The sequence below is a fragment of the Ceratosolen solmsi genome, unplaced genomic scaffold (genome assembly GCF_000503995.2).
Source record: "Ceratosolen solmsi marchali unplaced genomic scaffold, CerSol_1.0 scaffold39, whole genome shotgun sequence".
Classification (NCBI taxonomy): domain Eukaryota; kingdom Metazoa; phylum Arthropoda; class Insecta; order Hymenoptera; family Agaonidae; genus Ceratosolen; species Ceratosolen solmsi.
The window spans coordinates 554,863-569,930 of NW_011948433.1; the positions used below are offsets into that span (position 1 = coordinate 554,863).

General features: G+C 27.8%; 2 protein-coding genes across 5 annotated transcripts; both read left to right on the top strand.

Moving 5' to 3' along the window:
* The first annotated feature begins 428 nt into the window (after positions 1 to 428).
* On the top strand, positions 429 to 7,522 carry tra2 (transformer 2). 4 transcript variants are annotated; one of them, XM_011502353.1, is made up of 5 exons: positions 429 to 904; positions 1,553 to 2,068; positions 3,852 to 4,096; positions 4,347 to 4,447; positions 7,476 to 7,522. In XM_011502353.1, the coding sequence occupies exons 1-5, from the start codon at positions 890 to 892 to the stop codon at positions 7,505 to 7,507; spliced, it is 909 nt and encodes a 302-aa protein (XP_011500655.1). In that variant the 5' UTR covers positions 429 to 889; the 3' UTR covers positions 7,508 to 7,522. The 4 variants fall into 4 exon arrangements, with proteins under 4 accessions (XP_011500655.1, XP_011500657.1, XP_011500659.1 ...); XM_011502355.1 differs by lacking the exon at positions 7,476 to 7,522 and adding an exon at positions 5,710 to 6,021 and having other exon boundaries at positions 430 to 904; XM_011502357.1 differs by having other exon boundaries at positions 431 to 904; positions 1,577 to 2,068.
* A 74-nt stretch (positions 7,523 to 7,596) lies between these two features.
* On the top strand, positions 7,597 to 8,291 carry Blos1 (biogenesis of lysosome-related organelles complex 1 subunit 1). The gene is made up of 4 exons (XM_011502358.1): positions 7,597 to 7,717; positions 7,786 to 7,858; positions 7,920 to 8,137; positions 8,215 to 8,291. The coding sequence occupies exons 1-4, from the start codon at positions 7,657 to 7,659 to the stop codon at positions 8,247 to 8,249; spliced, it is 387 nt and encodes a 128-aa protein (XP_011500660.1). The 5' UTR covers positions 7,597 to 7,656; the 3' UTR covers positions 8,250 to 8,291.
* The last annotated feature ends 6,777 nt before the right edge of the window (positions 8,292 to 15,068 follow it).

Below are 15,068 nucleotides of genomic sequence, written 5' to 3' on the forward strand. Positions count from 1 at the left end.
TCTCAAGTCTCAAGTCGCATATTTGCGTGGCCTACCCAATTAAGTATGGCATGGACTTTACGAGCTTGTACCGTCGTTATTAGCAAGTGACAACAATAAGACAATGAGCAAGAGTGTAAAGTTAATAAAACGACGTCTAATTTCATTAAATTTTAATTTAACATAACTTCAAGACTCCACTTTGAATAATTCCGCAGTTGATAAAGCCATTATGTCATTATGCACGCTCAGCGTTTATATTAAACGAAATTATTCACAAAGCCTATGAACGTTTAATTCTACGTTAATATTTTAATGACAACAGTTTTAATCTACAATATGAATAAATATCTATAATTGCGTCGATTTATAATAAAGTCGTGATGTATTTCTGCGAGCCAAGCGTAAAACAAAATCCATATACAAACGAAAAAAAAGCACGTGAAAGAGCTTTCTATAATCGATCAAACAAAACAAGAGATGAGTCGATACACTTTGAACGTTGGCGCCTGTTACGCGAGTCACCGACCACGGATCATCGCTGCCACAGATACCGAACACCTAACAACGCCGGAAGTTTAGAACATCGTTGAAGTTTCCGCTTCTGCGCAAACAACAGAGACGGAAAAAGCGGCGAAACAAGCCTTTGCCCCTGCCGTTCGTCGCGCTATCTTCGTCTAAAGTACGCCATTACGAGTGAAACAGAGCCGACGGAAGCTCTAGCATCGAGAGAGAGAGAGAAGGAAACGACGCTCCACTGCGTATTTCTCACGCTCTCGAGATTTTCCGACAAACGTGCAACGTCTGACTATTCTTCTTCCTGGCGTGACATGAAAATATAAATTTTCATTGATAAAACACGGTTAAAGAGATAAAGCAAGGAACAAGGCTTCATCGCTCCTCCTGAAATATGGACGACGTCAAGGTGAGAATTTTATTGCAGTTTTACGTTTTAGTATAAAGAAGGCGTTTTGTACGTACTTCGCATGGCCGACAGATAAAGCATGCATAGATTTCACCACAGGATAAAGGTTTTAATACGATTATAACATTTCGATCTAATAATTCTACTTTCTTTGCTAGCTTGCGGTTTATCGTTAAATTTCTTTCGGTTAGATATTTATAATTTCTTTGAGAGTTTTCATATATTTAGATCAAATTAGTGAACGTTGCATTTAGTTATTCAAATTTATTCCTCTTAGTTTCTAGTAGATTTTACGTTGTTTTGTCGTACAAATTAGAGCATTAAATTCTTCAAATTTTATTATATGTTCGCGTTGTGCTCAGTACAAGAAATTATAAAAACGTGTTAAATTTATATGGAAATTATTGCACTAGCATTGAATTAAAATGCTATTAATGCCATTGAAAGATTATTTAATCTAAAGAATTAAAAATGCCATTTTCTGTTAGAATGAGTTTTTTTTTTTTTTTTTTTTTTTTTTTTTTTTTTTTTTTTTAAATTATTTGGAAATGATGTGCCCTAATAAATCTTCATAAAATTTGTCTAAGCATGGTTGATAACATAGCATGGTGTTATATTACAACATAGATTTTCTTGTACTTTTGCAAGCATCCTTTGCTACCTTACATACAGAAGCGAAGTGGCAGTCGCAGTCCAAGCCCGAGGCGTTCAAGGACGGATGATGACATTCAAGAGTCACGCTCACATTCAAAGTCCAGCAAATTTCGAGAACATAAAGAAGGACATAGAGTGATAAAAAATTACTCAAGGTCGCGCAGCCATTCAATCACTAGAAGTCGCAAATCCTATCGTAGTTCTAAATATGAGGGTCGTCGAGGTGGCAGCAGAAGTCGTAGTCGATCACCTTATAGAGGACGTGTATCACGCAGTAGATCTCGATCCTACTCTAGATCAAGATATTCCAGAGATAGGAACATGTACAGATCACACTCAAGAAGTCCAATGTCTTCAAGAAGACGACACGTCGGGAATAGAGATAATCCATGCCCTGGTCGATGCTTAGGGGTCTTTGGCTTATCTATTTGTACGAGTGAACAACAACTATATCATATCTTTTCCAAGTATGGGCCAGTAGAACGTGTTGTGGTAGTCATTGATGCAAAGGTATATTTATGAACTTTTATAAATAAGTTTTGAAGAGAAAATAATTAGGTATCTTACTTATTTCATAAAATATTTTTCAGTTTTAAATTTTACCATTCTAATAAAAAATATATAATTTGCAAATGCCGCAAGTTTATATTAGCTGATATGATATTTATAAAAAAATTGTTATTGTGAAATAGACATTTATTGTCATCACAAATATATGAAAAATGTAATTATAGCGGGAAAATATTACATCCATTTTTATTCAGTTAAAGAAATATTTAAGTTTAACAATTAAATATAAATATAAAACATAAATCTTATAAATTCTAAATTAAAAATATTATTTTAATCATATAATAATAGTGATGTCTTTAAAAATTAAGAATTACTTAATAAGCTTGAAACATTTTTAACGATAGCTTAAAACTCATAAATGTATGCCTATTGTACTAAAATAACGTATTCATAATAATAAATGTATAGGCATATGTATTTATAATTATATGATGTTAAATACTTATATATATATATATATATATATATATATATATATATATAGGCTTGTGCGTGGATGTGTACGTTTAAGGTTATATTATATGTGATTTTGTAAAAGAATTGAATTTTTTAACTATGTGTGATATAGTCATTGTAATTATATTGGACATATATAATTAGTACTATATTTTCTTTTTCTAATTAATAAATTAAAGCATTTTAACATTTAATTTGTTGCAAAGTTATATATTCGTTTGTACTTCTAGGACTTTAACTGTCCATATCAGCTAATAACTCAATTCATTATTAGTATGAAATACTATTAAATTTGCATAAATTAAAGTTTTTAATTGAATTTTAGTCAATTTTAATCAGCGTATAATTAAGTTTCCTAAATAAATTTCAAAATACATTTGTATATTTATTAAATTATCTATTAATTTTTCTATTTTATTAATTGTAAAGCAACAGTATTTCAACCTTTATATAATGACGATGGTGATGATGAAGATGATGACTATAATAATGATTTCATTTGAATAAAATGCAAAAAGTACATGTTTATTTATATCAAATTTATTTTTATGTAAAAATGAAAATTGACAAGGATAATAATGTTTATCATGATAATATTATTTTAATATATAATTGATATTACATTTAATTTGACATTTATATTTATTATTCATTAAAATTATTTTTTATCATGTTACAGTAATTATGTATATAATTGTGAAGGGCAATTTATCATTTGTTATTTTTAATAATTGTTACTGTTTTTGTAAAATTAACAAAATTAATAAAATTACTAATCTTTTCTTTGTATAATGGTATTACGTTTTGCAAAAATAATAATAGATAATTCATCACTTCGATAAATTTTTTAATTACGTTAACTTACTACAGTCTAATTATCCCCTAATTTTTTTATATAATTTCAATCGTTATTTTTCATGCAAAAACACGTACAAATTGTGTTTTTGTTATTGAAATGACATTTTTGTACTAATTAAAATCGTTATAAAAATTAACTTATTTGATTTTCTTTTCATTTTATATTTTTTTTGTTACTTTTGTTTAATAATATTAAAAAAAAAAAAATAGAATTGCAATTTATGTAAATAGTTTAACTGTAGAAAAAGAACTTTTATTAGGGGTATACTAATTTAGCCCTTGATTTAGAATGTGTGCTTTAGAGATATAAACAATGCATTAAAGGCCTTGGGCGACAAATTAGAAAAAAATCTACAAAAATTATTAATCATTGTGTTATTGTAATGGAAAATTATTTGTTTTCTAGACAAAACGTCCAAAAGGTTTTTGTTTTGTTTACTTTGAGTCCTTGGAAGATGCAAAGGTGGCTAAAGAACAGTGCAGTGGAATGGACATCGATGGACGACGAATTAGGGTAGACTACTCCATTACGGAACGAGCACATACTCCAACACCAGGGATTTACATTGGCAAACCAACTCACTTGTACGATAGCCGTGGTGGCGGTGGTAGCAGTGGTGGTGGTGGTTGGGACGGACCTAGGAGGAGAGAGTAAGTTGTAATTTGCATAAAGAACACAAGATAATTTAAATGACTCTTCAAATTAGCGTAGAATCACATAGAAAATTCATTTTTAATTAATATATAAATATTTATATTTATTCATGCCTTAAATGCCTCTATAATTATAATGAATCGTTAGTTAGAATAATCGTCAAACAATTTCTCTTTTAATATTTGTAATTTTTTAATAGTCGTATTTTATGAATTTCAATCGTTTTACCAAAATTTTTCTGCTTAGTTATAATAACAGAGGAAGCTACCGTCGTTCTCCAAGTCCTTACTACTCTAACCGGCGACGCTCGCGTTATGAAAGATCCAGATCACGCTCCTATACGCCACGTAAGTCAGATCGTTACATGCATAGCGATTCGATATACAATTCAGGCAGTGTACATCGACATGGACCGGCATGGATGTAAGGGAGAAAGTGAAATCATTTTTAATCAGTTGGGTGTATAATTTCATAATAATTTTAATTCGCTGAATGAAATTTTGGAAAGAATATACTATTAATGCCTTAATGTTTCATAAATATAATTTTTTTTTTTTTTTTTAAGTATGTATAGTCATATATATACTATTATCAGGCTGGAACGTATTTTTGTAAACTGCCTAGTATGAACTTATTTTATCGTTTGAGAGAGAGGGAGTGAAAGTGAGAGAGAGAGAGAGAGAGAGAGAGGTCGAGAAAGATTGCTAGAGAGAGAGAATGAGAGACAGAGAGCGAGAGAGAGAGAGAGAGAGAGAAAGAAAGGGTGTGTAATAAGAATGCAGGAGTGAAAGCATCAAGAGAAAATACAACTAATAAAAACATGCGAATAATTAGTAAGCGCAACTCCCCCATAACCTGGATGAGAAAATTATTGTTTTCGTTGCTTAATGGATTTCAGGTCGATATTAAGTGAGACGGGTTTGATGCGAGAGGCCAGGTGTTGGGAGCCATTTGTGTGACATGACCCTTTGACCCAACCCCGACCCCATTCTCTTCTATCTATGTACACTCAGGGTCATAAAAATACAAACTTCACATTCTGTCACTATTCTCACCTTCCTATGTAATGCGTTTGATGTTTGGCACTATACGTTGGCCCGATAACGCTAAAAGTCTTATAAATGCTTAGTGTAAACTTAGATATTTTGCATGGAATAGAAAGGTCAGAATGGACACAAAATATCCTTATTTTCACAAGTCAAATTTCCATTTTTATAAAAGTAGAAGCATTATCGAGTTTAGACACTAAGATTAAATTCGTCGGTATTGTGTGTAATACTGCTAATTAACTCTGTAAAGGTTGGAACATAGTTGGCCAATTTTTCTGCCTTTCTTGTTTCAGTATATTTTTTTTCTTTTTTTCTGATTATTCATTTTGAATTGGTCTTATCGATATTCCAACTCTCTTGCGAATGGTGAATACTGTACCACTTTATTAAAAAAATAGGATTCAACTTAAATATCTTTCTTGGTACATTGATGACAAAATACAATAGATTAGTACCTCTAAAGTATGTTCATAATATCAAACAAAATAAAAAAAAAATTAAAAAAAAATAAACGTAAATCAATAGATGTAAGCTTTCTAACAAGTTAGTTTGTTTATAAGGTTTTGAATCAAGAGGTGTTGGATGATAGAGGGAAGTTTGCAAGTTTCACTCGCTCAGAAAGAAAATTAAGATTTTTGAAAGAAAACAATTGAAGATGAGATTAATGAAGATCTTAACACTTGAATCGATGAAGATTCACCCAAAGGTTTGACGTGATCAACTCCAATACTGAATTGATTCTATTCCTGGTCGACAAAGAAATTCAAGTTTCGAAGTCTTTGAAGATCCTCAAGCTTCAATATGATATCAAGAATACAATGAAATAAGGGATTTGCTGAACTTTAGAATGGTTGATTAAATAACAAAAATTTAAATTTAATTTTTTTTCTTTTTTTTTTCGTTTTGAATTTTTAATTTTGTCTGTTTTTATACAAATGGGTAGAAAATGAGCACATGTGCTCTATAAATTAACACAATCGTATTAAATATTTTAGCTTTTATTTTCAAATCTCTTAAATTTTAAATTCTACTAAAGTTTCAGTTAATTTCAAAAATGAATTTAATTAAACCTAAAATATCCCTCCACCATTCCAATCACCTCAATTTCCTTATAATCCTTAATATATAGATTTCTATTATCTAATAATTTTATAAAGTTTTATGGACCATTCAACTCTGTGCCTATTGAATTTCTTGGCTGTAAAATTATTTTTAACAAAAATAATTTGCATTAATATCACTATTTTCGAAAATAACATTTTGAAATATTAAAATAAAAATATTTCAAATGTGTATTGTAATACGCATACCAAATTGTAATATCAAATTTATAAATTTATAAAATTTCATCTGAATATATAATTTTATTAAATAACTATTTAAAAATCTATTAATGCCGACAAAAAGTTTAATTAATTTTATTTCGCATTTAAATAAAAAGTACATACATAATTTTGCAAAATATTTTTGTTAAATTTATCTTTTGTCTCTTACCTAGAAATTCAATTTTGACTCCTAATAAAAAAAAAACCAATGCAAAAAGTATATGTCTATTGATTACAGATATTTTTCTTAAAATCTTCATTTAGAATATTTCAAGACAGAATCATCAAGAGCTTGCTGAAATTTGTAAATTGCAAACTTATTTAATCTGAATTTCATAAATTCGTAGATTAATATTTATGAGATTCATAAATAATTTCAATTTCGAAAAGCTTATTAATAAATAAGGTTATCAATCAATTTCTTCTTTTTATTAAAAAATTATTCCCAAATCAATGTAATGTTTGTACTTTCAAATTAAAAACATCATCCGTTATGCGAATTTTTCCAGAAAATAATATAAAGATAAGTTGGTATCATCAGTTGATCAGTCAAGTCCATTTGTTTAATCGTCTGAAAAAAACGTTTTCCTTTTCTTTTAATTGATAAGTCGAAGAAAATGAAATCTATTCGATTAGTTTTATTTAGCCCTTTGAATCATTTTTCTTTTTTAAATGAATTTATAAAACCCCTAACACCAAATATTAATATTTAATTTTATAATTAAAAAAACTTTATTTAAAATGAATTTAACAGGTTTTTTTTTAATAGAGAATTTAATATTAAGAAATGTTTGCCACATTAATTTTTGCTTATTTAAACTAAACTAAAATAACATGACTCCAAGGGTTAAATACTCTTCCGAATTAAATATATATGTCCGCATATATATATATACATACGTAGTGTGTGTGTGTGTGTATATATATATATATATATATATATATATATATATATATATATATATGCATAAAGGGTAAAATAAATTTTTGCTCTACCGTAGAAATCGAATGGAGTGCCCTCTACACCCGTTAAAACGCCCTATTTATTTTGTGATCAATTATATCGAACTTAGAGGTTAGAAGTGTAATGTAATAGAATCAGTAAATAAAATCTTCAAACATATTACTTTGTATTTTTATTTTCTCTACTCCCGCAACTTCGATTTGTTAAAATATTTAAATATGTTATCGTCTATTGTAAAAGATCACCAAAACAAGCAAGCTATTAGAAAAGAAAAGCAAGGTAATTTTTAGATATGAATCTGAATTAAGTTAAATTTGTGTTAATATTTTTAAACTGTTGTTATATAGAACAAAAACGTAAAGAAGCTATACAATCTGCGAATAATTTAACTCAAGCTTTAGTAGATCATTTAAACGTTGGGTAAGTTTCTAATGACTTTAATTCTGCTGTAGTTTTGTGATGTAAACAATTATTATAATAGGGTAGCACAGGCTTATTTGAATCAAAAGAAACTTGATGCAGAAGCTAAGCAATTACAAACTAGCGCAACAAATTTTGCAAAACAAACGCAATCTTGGCTCCATTTGGTCGAGTCATTTTCTGGGGCTTTAAAAGAAATTGGTGATGTTGAAAACTGGGCAAGAAGTATAGAAGGTGATATGAGAACAATTGCCACTGCTTTAGAATATTCCTATAAAGGTTCACATCAAATTATTTGAAAGAAATGTATTTGAGTCTTATATTTAAACTAAACACTTCATTATAATTACTTTCAGCAACACAAGAAACAGCATCTTCTTCCACTGCATGAATTTTTTTTTATTTAAAAATTTTTCTTTTACAAGTATATCAAATATAACTTTAATTAAAATAATTAATTCTATTAATAATAAAACTCATTCTAATAATTTTTACAAATTCTGAATAACAGAATCTTAACAAGTTATTTACACAATTTATAGTATTGAATTTGATCAGCTTAATATGTATTATAAAAATCAAATAAATGTATTATGCAATTGAATTTTATATTTTTATATTATAATCCATACAATGTATTGTTTTAAATTTATTTTAAAGTTAACGCTGCAAGTAACTTGTAATTAAAAAGAAATAAAAGTTTGTAAATTTGTCATAAACTTTTAATATCAAATAATTTAAAATTTATAAAGTTATTACTTGTGTAATTAATTAATAAAGCACAATTATTAATATATTTATTAATAAATATATATTGTTTTATAGCAATATGAACAATACATATAATATACTGTTAATATTTTACATAAAAATATATTGTAACTTTTGGACATATAATTGGAAAATTGTTATATTTAAAACCATTTTGTCTAATCATTTTTTTTTTTTTTTTTTTTTTTTTTTTTTTTTTTTTTTTTTTTTTTTTTGAAAATGTATTACTGACGGTCTTTCTATAATATATTTTTATACAAATTATTGACAATCAAATAATTTTAATAAGACAAAGAAAATAAATATTCTCTTTTATTGTGCATGTATTATAATTCAGTTATTTACAAATTTACATTAACATTTATGCCCTAACGACTTCGAAAGTAAAGATTTTTTTCGATATTGATGGCGGTAAGAATCTTTACTTCACAACAACTTATTTCCAGTAAAGATATAAAATAATAATTTTCTTGTTTGCAGTGTATTTAAAAAATTTATTTTCTTTTATTTAAAAGAAATTAACTTTTCCTACAAAAATTATATGATACTTTATGTTTATTTGTATAGGCCATGAAATAATAGTCGTGACATTCGTGACATAATGAAATTAAAACCATAACTATTAAATAATTGAATTTTTAATAATATACTGTCTGTGTGCATAATGACTATAAAGGATAGAAAGAAGAATAACGGATGATATTAAAAATGTATGTACTATATAAATTATATTATTTGTGTATATAATATATAAAATATAAAATATATAAAAATAAAATATATAAAAATAAAATAAATAAAAAATAAATTATATATATATATATATATATAATAAATAATAAATTATAATAAATATTATATAAAAATGAATAAAATTGTAATTAATATTAAAATTATACTATGCGATCGATGCTATCATATTTCAATTATGATATGTCATCATATAAAAATTGTTATATTTATTTTAAGCGATGAAGTAATTAACTTGAATAAACAGAAGATAAAGGAGATAAAGTAAATTTGTCTATGATAAGATATAAAAAATAGTATTAAAATTTTATTGGAAATTGGAATAAGACAAGCTGAAATAAATTTAGATTTTTAAATTATAAATATAAAAATAATATATTTAATTGAAAAAAAGTAATTATAAGCGTTTCAGTACAGTAATGGGGAAAGATTGAATTGAATGTTCGTCAGTGTTGATTTCATAGAAATTATTTTTTATTAAATCAATATTTTCCTATAAAAAATAATAATTTTTAAGATTTAAGACTTCGTCGATTCAATTATCTTCTGCCTTAAATTGAAGCAACAGAAAAACACACAAAGATTATCTTCCATTCTCAACAATCAATAATACTGCACGGGCGATTGTAAAAAAGAAAATTCATTTAATTATTATTTTATAAATTAGTTTAAATTTAATATTTTGAAATATATTACTATTGATACAAATAAATATTTGACTCTTCGTACTTATAAGATTGTCGATGTATAGTTCAGTTCCACACGGCCAATATTTTGCATAAAATGATTTTTGAGAATATATTTCCATATATAAAAATTATTAATTTAACGTATATAAATAATCATTATGAAGTATTATTAATACTTCTTTATCAATATACAGTTCATATATTGTAAAATTTAGATATTGCAATTGTTATAACTATGGAAATTCACGTTTCAACGATTGTACAAATTAATGCATTATTAAAATTTATTTAATTATTAAAAATGATGTTTGTTCGAGATTGATGCAGTTCCATGAATTTTAGAAAAAGTAGGTCATACGCGCTGTGCGGCGTCGTACGGCACGCGCGATCGGACCGGGACGCGCACTCGGGCGAATGTTTATAAACAAAACTCGGCAAGTCCGAGCAAGTTTTACGACATGAAATCTAATATACTATAACATCACACAAAGATATTACTCCTACTTTTCTTTCGTCGAACATTCTCGAAGGTTCCAGATTTTTCTTTCCACGCCTCGTGTAAGAATTAGTGCAACAACGACGATGCTTTGTTGCCAGCTAAGTGAGCCGCCGCCGCGTGGCTATATAAGGGATGCACGCGGCGCGCCTCGCGCTCTCGGTGAAAATCTCTCTTGGTGAAAGCTTGTTGTTGCTTGCTAACCGGCTTTCTTGCCGAACCACCCTCGACCAACTGCGCTTGCGGCTAACATCTTGCCGTGACTCGACCGCAGTGACCGACCATGATGAACCGATTCAATCATCTACCAGTAGAAGCCATGGCACACGAGTCTCGATCTGTCCTCAGCAGGACCGCCATGGAACGGTCGGTATTTTCAGCAGAGCCGCCACGGAACAATCAAGCTTTCGGTTCGTGCGCGTATTCAAAAGGCTCATTGTAATATCACTTCGCGCTCACCATTGCTGGAATGATTTACGGTAACCCTCACACGGAAGTCCCAACCATCAAGTTGAAAGGAATACGTGAAAACAGGGTTATCCAGCTGTTAAGACAAATTATCAAGAGCGCACTGGAGATATGTCTCTGGGACATCAGATCCAGGGCATGGTGCACAAAACATACGTGCAACATAAATTCAAGAACATCCATTGTGGTGGACAGGACTACCACGGATCAAAATCGCCACAATCATGACCATGGCAACTTACATGAAATAAACAAACTTTCGATAAGAAACACGATCCGCTACATCATTGTTGGTCACGGAACTATGAAATATACGTATGAAAAGAACTTGCAAGTCATCTAAGTATGTGTATAGAGTCACAGACCATACCATGGAAATATCTATGAAACAATCATCATTACTTGCTGTTAATAGCTTATCTAAGGCATGTGCTGTGTTATTAGATGAGAAGATAATTCTAACTGCCTTAGCAGGGGCCATATTTGCTAGAGATGAGGTGAAAGAAATAGCTCATGTGTTGAACTTGAGCCTAGCTGAAACAACAACAATGCTAAATGCTAGTTGTCAATCAGGTAGGCATTATTTGCGATTTAGTGATGCTATTGCAGCAATGGCAGCTGCATGCTGTGCTACTAAGAATGCAAGAACACACCCTCACTACTTCAATATAATTCTCTCTCTCTCTCTCTCTCTCTCTCTACACACACACACACACACACACACAACAGTGCAATATTATTATAATCTTTTACAATAATAAACATTGTTTTTTACTAAATATTATTTCTTACTTCCACTTATTATTTCCTTTAAAATTATCCTGCCGAGAGACTAATTCACTGAACTATTGAATTGGTAGTTCGAGCCATAAACTAAACCTTTAAAATCGAATAATGTTGCTCTTTTACGCAATTGGTCTCCATATCTATTAACTTTGTGTAATTGAGCACATGGCGACAACAGCGAACAGCGACAACAATAGCGGCGGTATCGATTCGACGGTCGTATACGTAATTTTTACCGTTAAAGGAAAGACACGATTCCCTGCGTAATATTTCGTATTTAACGGTGCTTGCACTACACGGTAATGCATGCGAACTAAATAAATCGCCCGTAACGACCTTGCACTCCCTTGTGATTCCGGGAGATTCAACACTTTGCGCATACAATTACCAGCATCCACAGAATCCAGTCTCTGCACATTGCTCAATTGGAAGACCAAACGGATGAGTAACCATGGCGCGTAAATCAGAATTCTTATTTTTCCACAACGGCGAAGAGGTCGTATCGTAAATCAGGGATCGCACATACCGAATATTCGAACTGTAGTGTACTCGCGCTCGTGAAATTCACATGCGTTTCTCGCTTCTTTCCTATAGCTTAAGAAGCAAAAGAAGGAATTTTTATTTTATAAAGTTTATTGAATAGTTGTTATCGAAAGCTGTCGATTTTTCATCGTAATGAATAAATATCAATAACTATTTTCATCTTGTAAATTGTATTTATTTGGCCCTTTTGTTAAGGCGAACATTTAAAATATATAACATATTTTAGCAAAATGCAAAACATTACAATTAAAAAAAAAATATATATACATAATTATAAAAGCAAAATGTTTAATTAAAAATCTTTTTAATTTACTTGAATGAAATAATATTTGTATTTATACAAATAAGCGATATAATATATTATTAAGTAGAAAATCAATATTTTTATTATAGATTATTAAAAAAAAAACAAAAATAAAAAAAAAAATAGAAGCAAATTATATTTTATAAATTCATGTAAATTGTATTTTTGACAATACGCCTTAAAATTGTCTGCAATTAAATATCTTTTTAATTAGTTGCTTTGCAGCATATTTTAATGGAAATACGCTAGGATTTGTATACATCACATTCATATGGCATGTAAAAAATTTAACACGTCTTTCAAAGGAAATATTCTGATTACAATATTAAGTTGAGTAGTGAATTTTTAATTACTCAGTGAGAAATTCTGTATAAAGGGTTATTATTCAATAAAGAATTACCGAATTGGAAATATGTCATATTAAATTGGCATTATTAATGGCAAATTCTTGGTTTATTGTAAACAGAATCATATATAAAAAGATACTTGTATAAAATAAGTTTTCGTTGCTTGCTTCAATAATATTTTTTAGAATTTTTTTTCAGTGAATCAAATTCATTATTATGAGAAATTCGAAAGGAACACAAGTTTTAATTGAATCTCTTTACGTATACTAACGCCACCGCCAATAAAGTGTAAACATTTTACGCTATCACTTTCACAACCTTTTAAAAGGATTTATCATGATCAATCGAGCATTCAGATAGAGGCTTCCTATTGGTCGCATTAAATTCAATAAATTCAATAAGGTCTGTTAATTAAAAAAAAATTTACTAACTAATTTGCTATTAAAATCGATAAGAGCAATGAAGGAATTTAATGATGTAATAGTAATAAATGAAGAGAAGAAACACTTGAACATGCAAATTATACATTATTTTATTATGTGCTTAAAAACTCAGTAAAATACCATTAATAAATTATATAATATGATCGGTTAAGTTTTTTTTTTTTATTAATATTTGCAATATACTACTATTATCCTCATTATTGATGCCTAATTAAAATATTGGTTTATTTTAAGTTATAATTAATACGTGCTTTTATTAGACTAATACAAAAGTGTCAAAGTTTCTAAAATATCACAGTACACTTTATAACACGTTTCCAAGATTAGGAATTGGAATTATAACTTCTTTTATTTTTCTGTCATTGTATCACGAAGATTTAATAAAATGTTATACTTTTTTTATTAAGAAGTAATGAATGTCCGATCTTGTTATATAATTTTATTCACTAGTAAAATATTGTTTTGAAATATTTAATTATTAATGAATTTTATTTTTATTTACAAATATATATATATATATATATATATATATATATACATACATATATAAATATAATAAATAAAAAATGGTCTTACATTTAAAATTTCTATTAATTCTTATAAATAGTTTTACAATAAAAAGTCTGTATGACTTTATAGAACTTTATTTAAGATTTTTATTCCAAAAAAATTAATTCGATGTATCATAAAAATTTTTTATTTTCACAATATTTAATAAGTTTTATAAAACTCTAACTGATAATTAATATAACTATGTAGTCATTTAGAATGTTTTTAAAATTATAATTTTCAATAAAATGTGCGCTTACAAAGGCAGCCATTCGCATCTAATAAACTGTTACATACAAAATTTTACTATAGTTGCCTTAGAATTTCTTGTATTTGCATCCTCTCGAACCTTCTTACCATCATTCTTGCTATGGTAGTTTTATTAAATTTGATCTTTCTTAAAATATGATCAGAATAATAAAAAAAAACATTCAAGAACTATTACTATTTATAAATATATCGAATATTTTATAATTCATATATATTACATAATAATTTGAAATTATCATAATTATAAATATAAATTGTTAATTCACATAAATCGATACGAAACAAATTCTATAATATATAAATTTATTTATTTATTTAAATATTAAAAATAATACATCTAATAAATAGAGTTACATAAAAATAACTTATTTAATTACTATGCTTTATTAAAATCGGGTACTGTTTACATTTTATGAAAACAAGATTAGTCAAATAATATATGAAATAATATTCTAACAACTCAATAACATATTATTTAGATGTAATACAATTATTAACTATTATAATAATAAATATTAGTATCGTTATATACTTTTACTACTGTTCTTTTAAAAAAACAGTCAATTCGCTTATATCACACACGCAAAATCAATTAGAAATTCTATGTATTTCTTGTAAGTTTTTTGTGTCAGACTGTATGTTAATATAAAATTGTTATGCATTTATATTATACAATTTCTAAAAGTTCTACATTAAAAAGTTTCAATTTTTAGTTGAAATTAATAGGAGTAACCTATTTGCCTAATTAACCAATGTAGTTCACTTGGAATACTTCATAATAATAAAAATAAAAA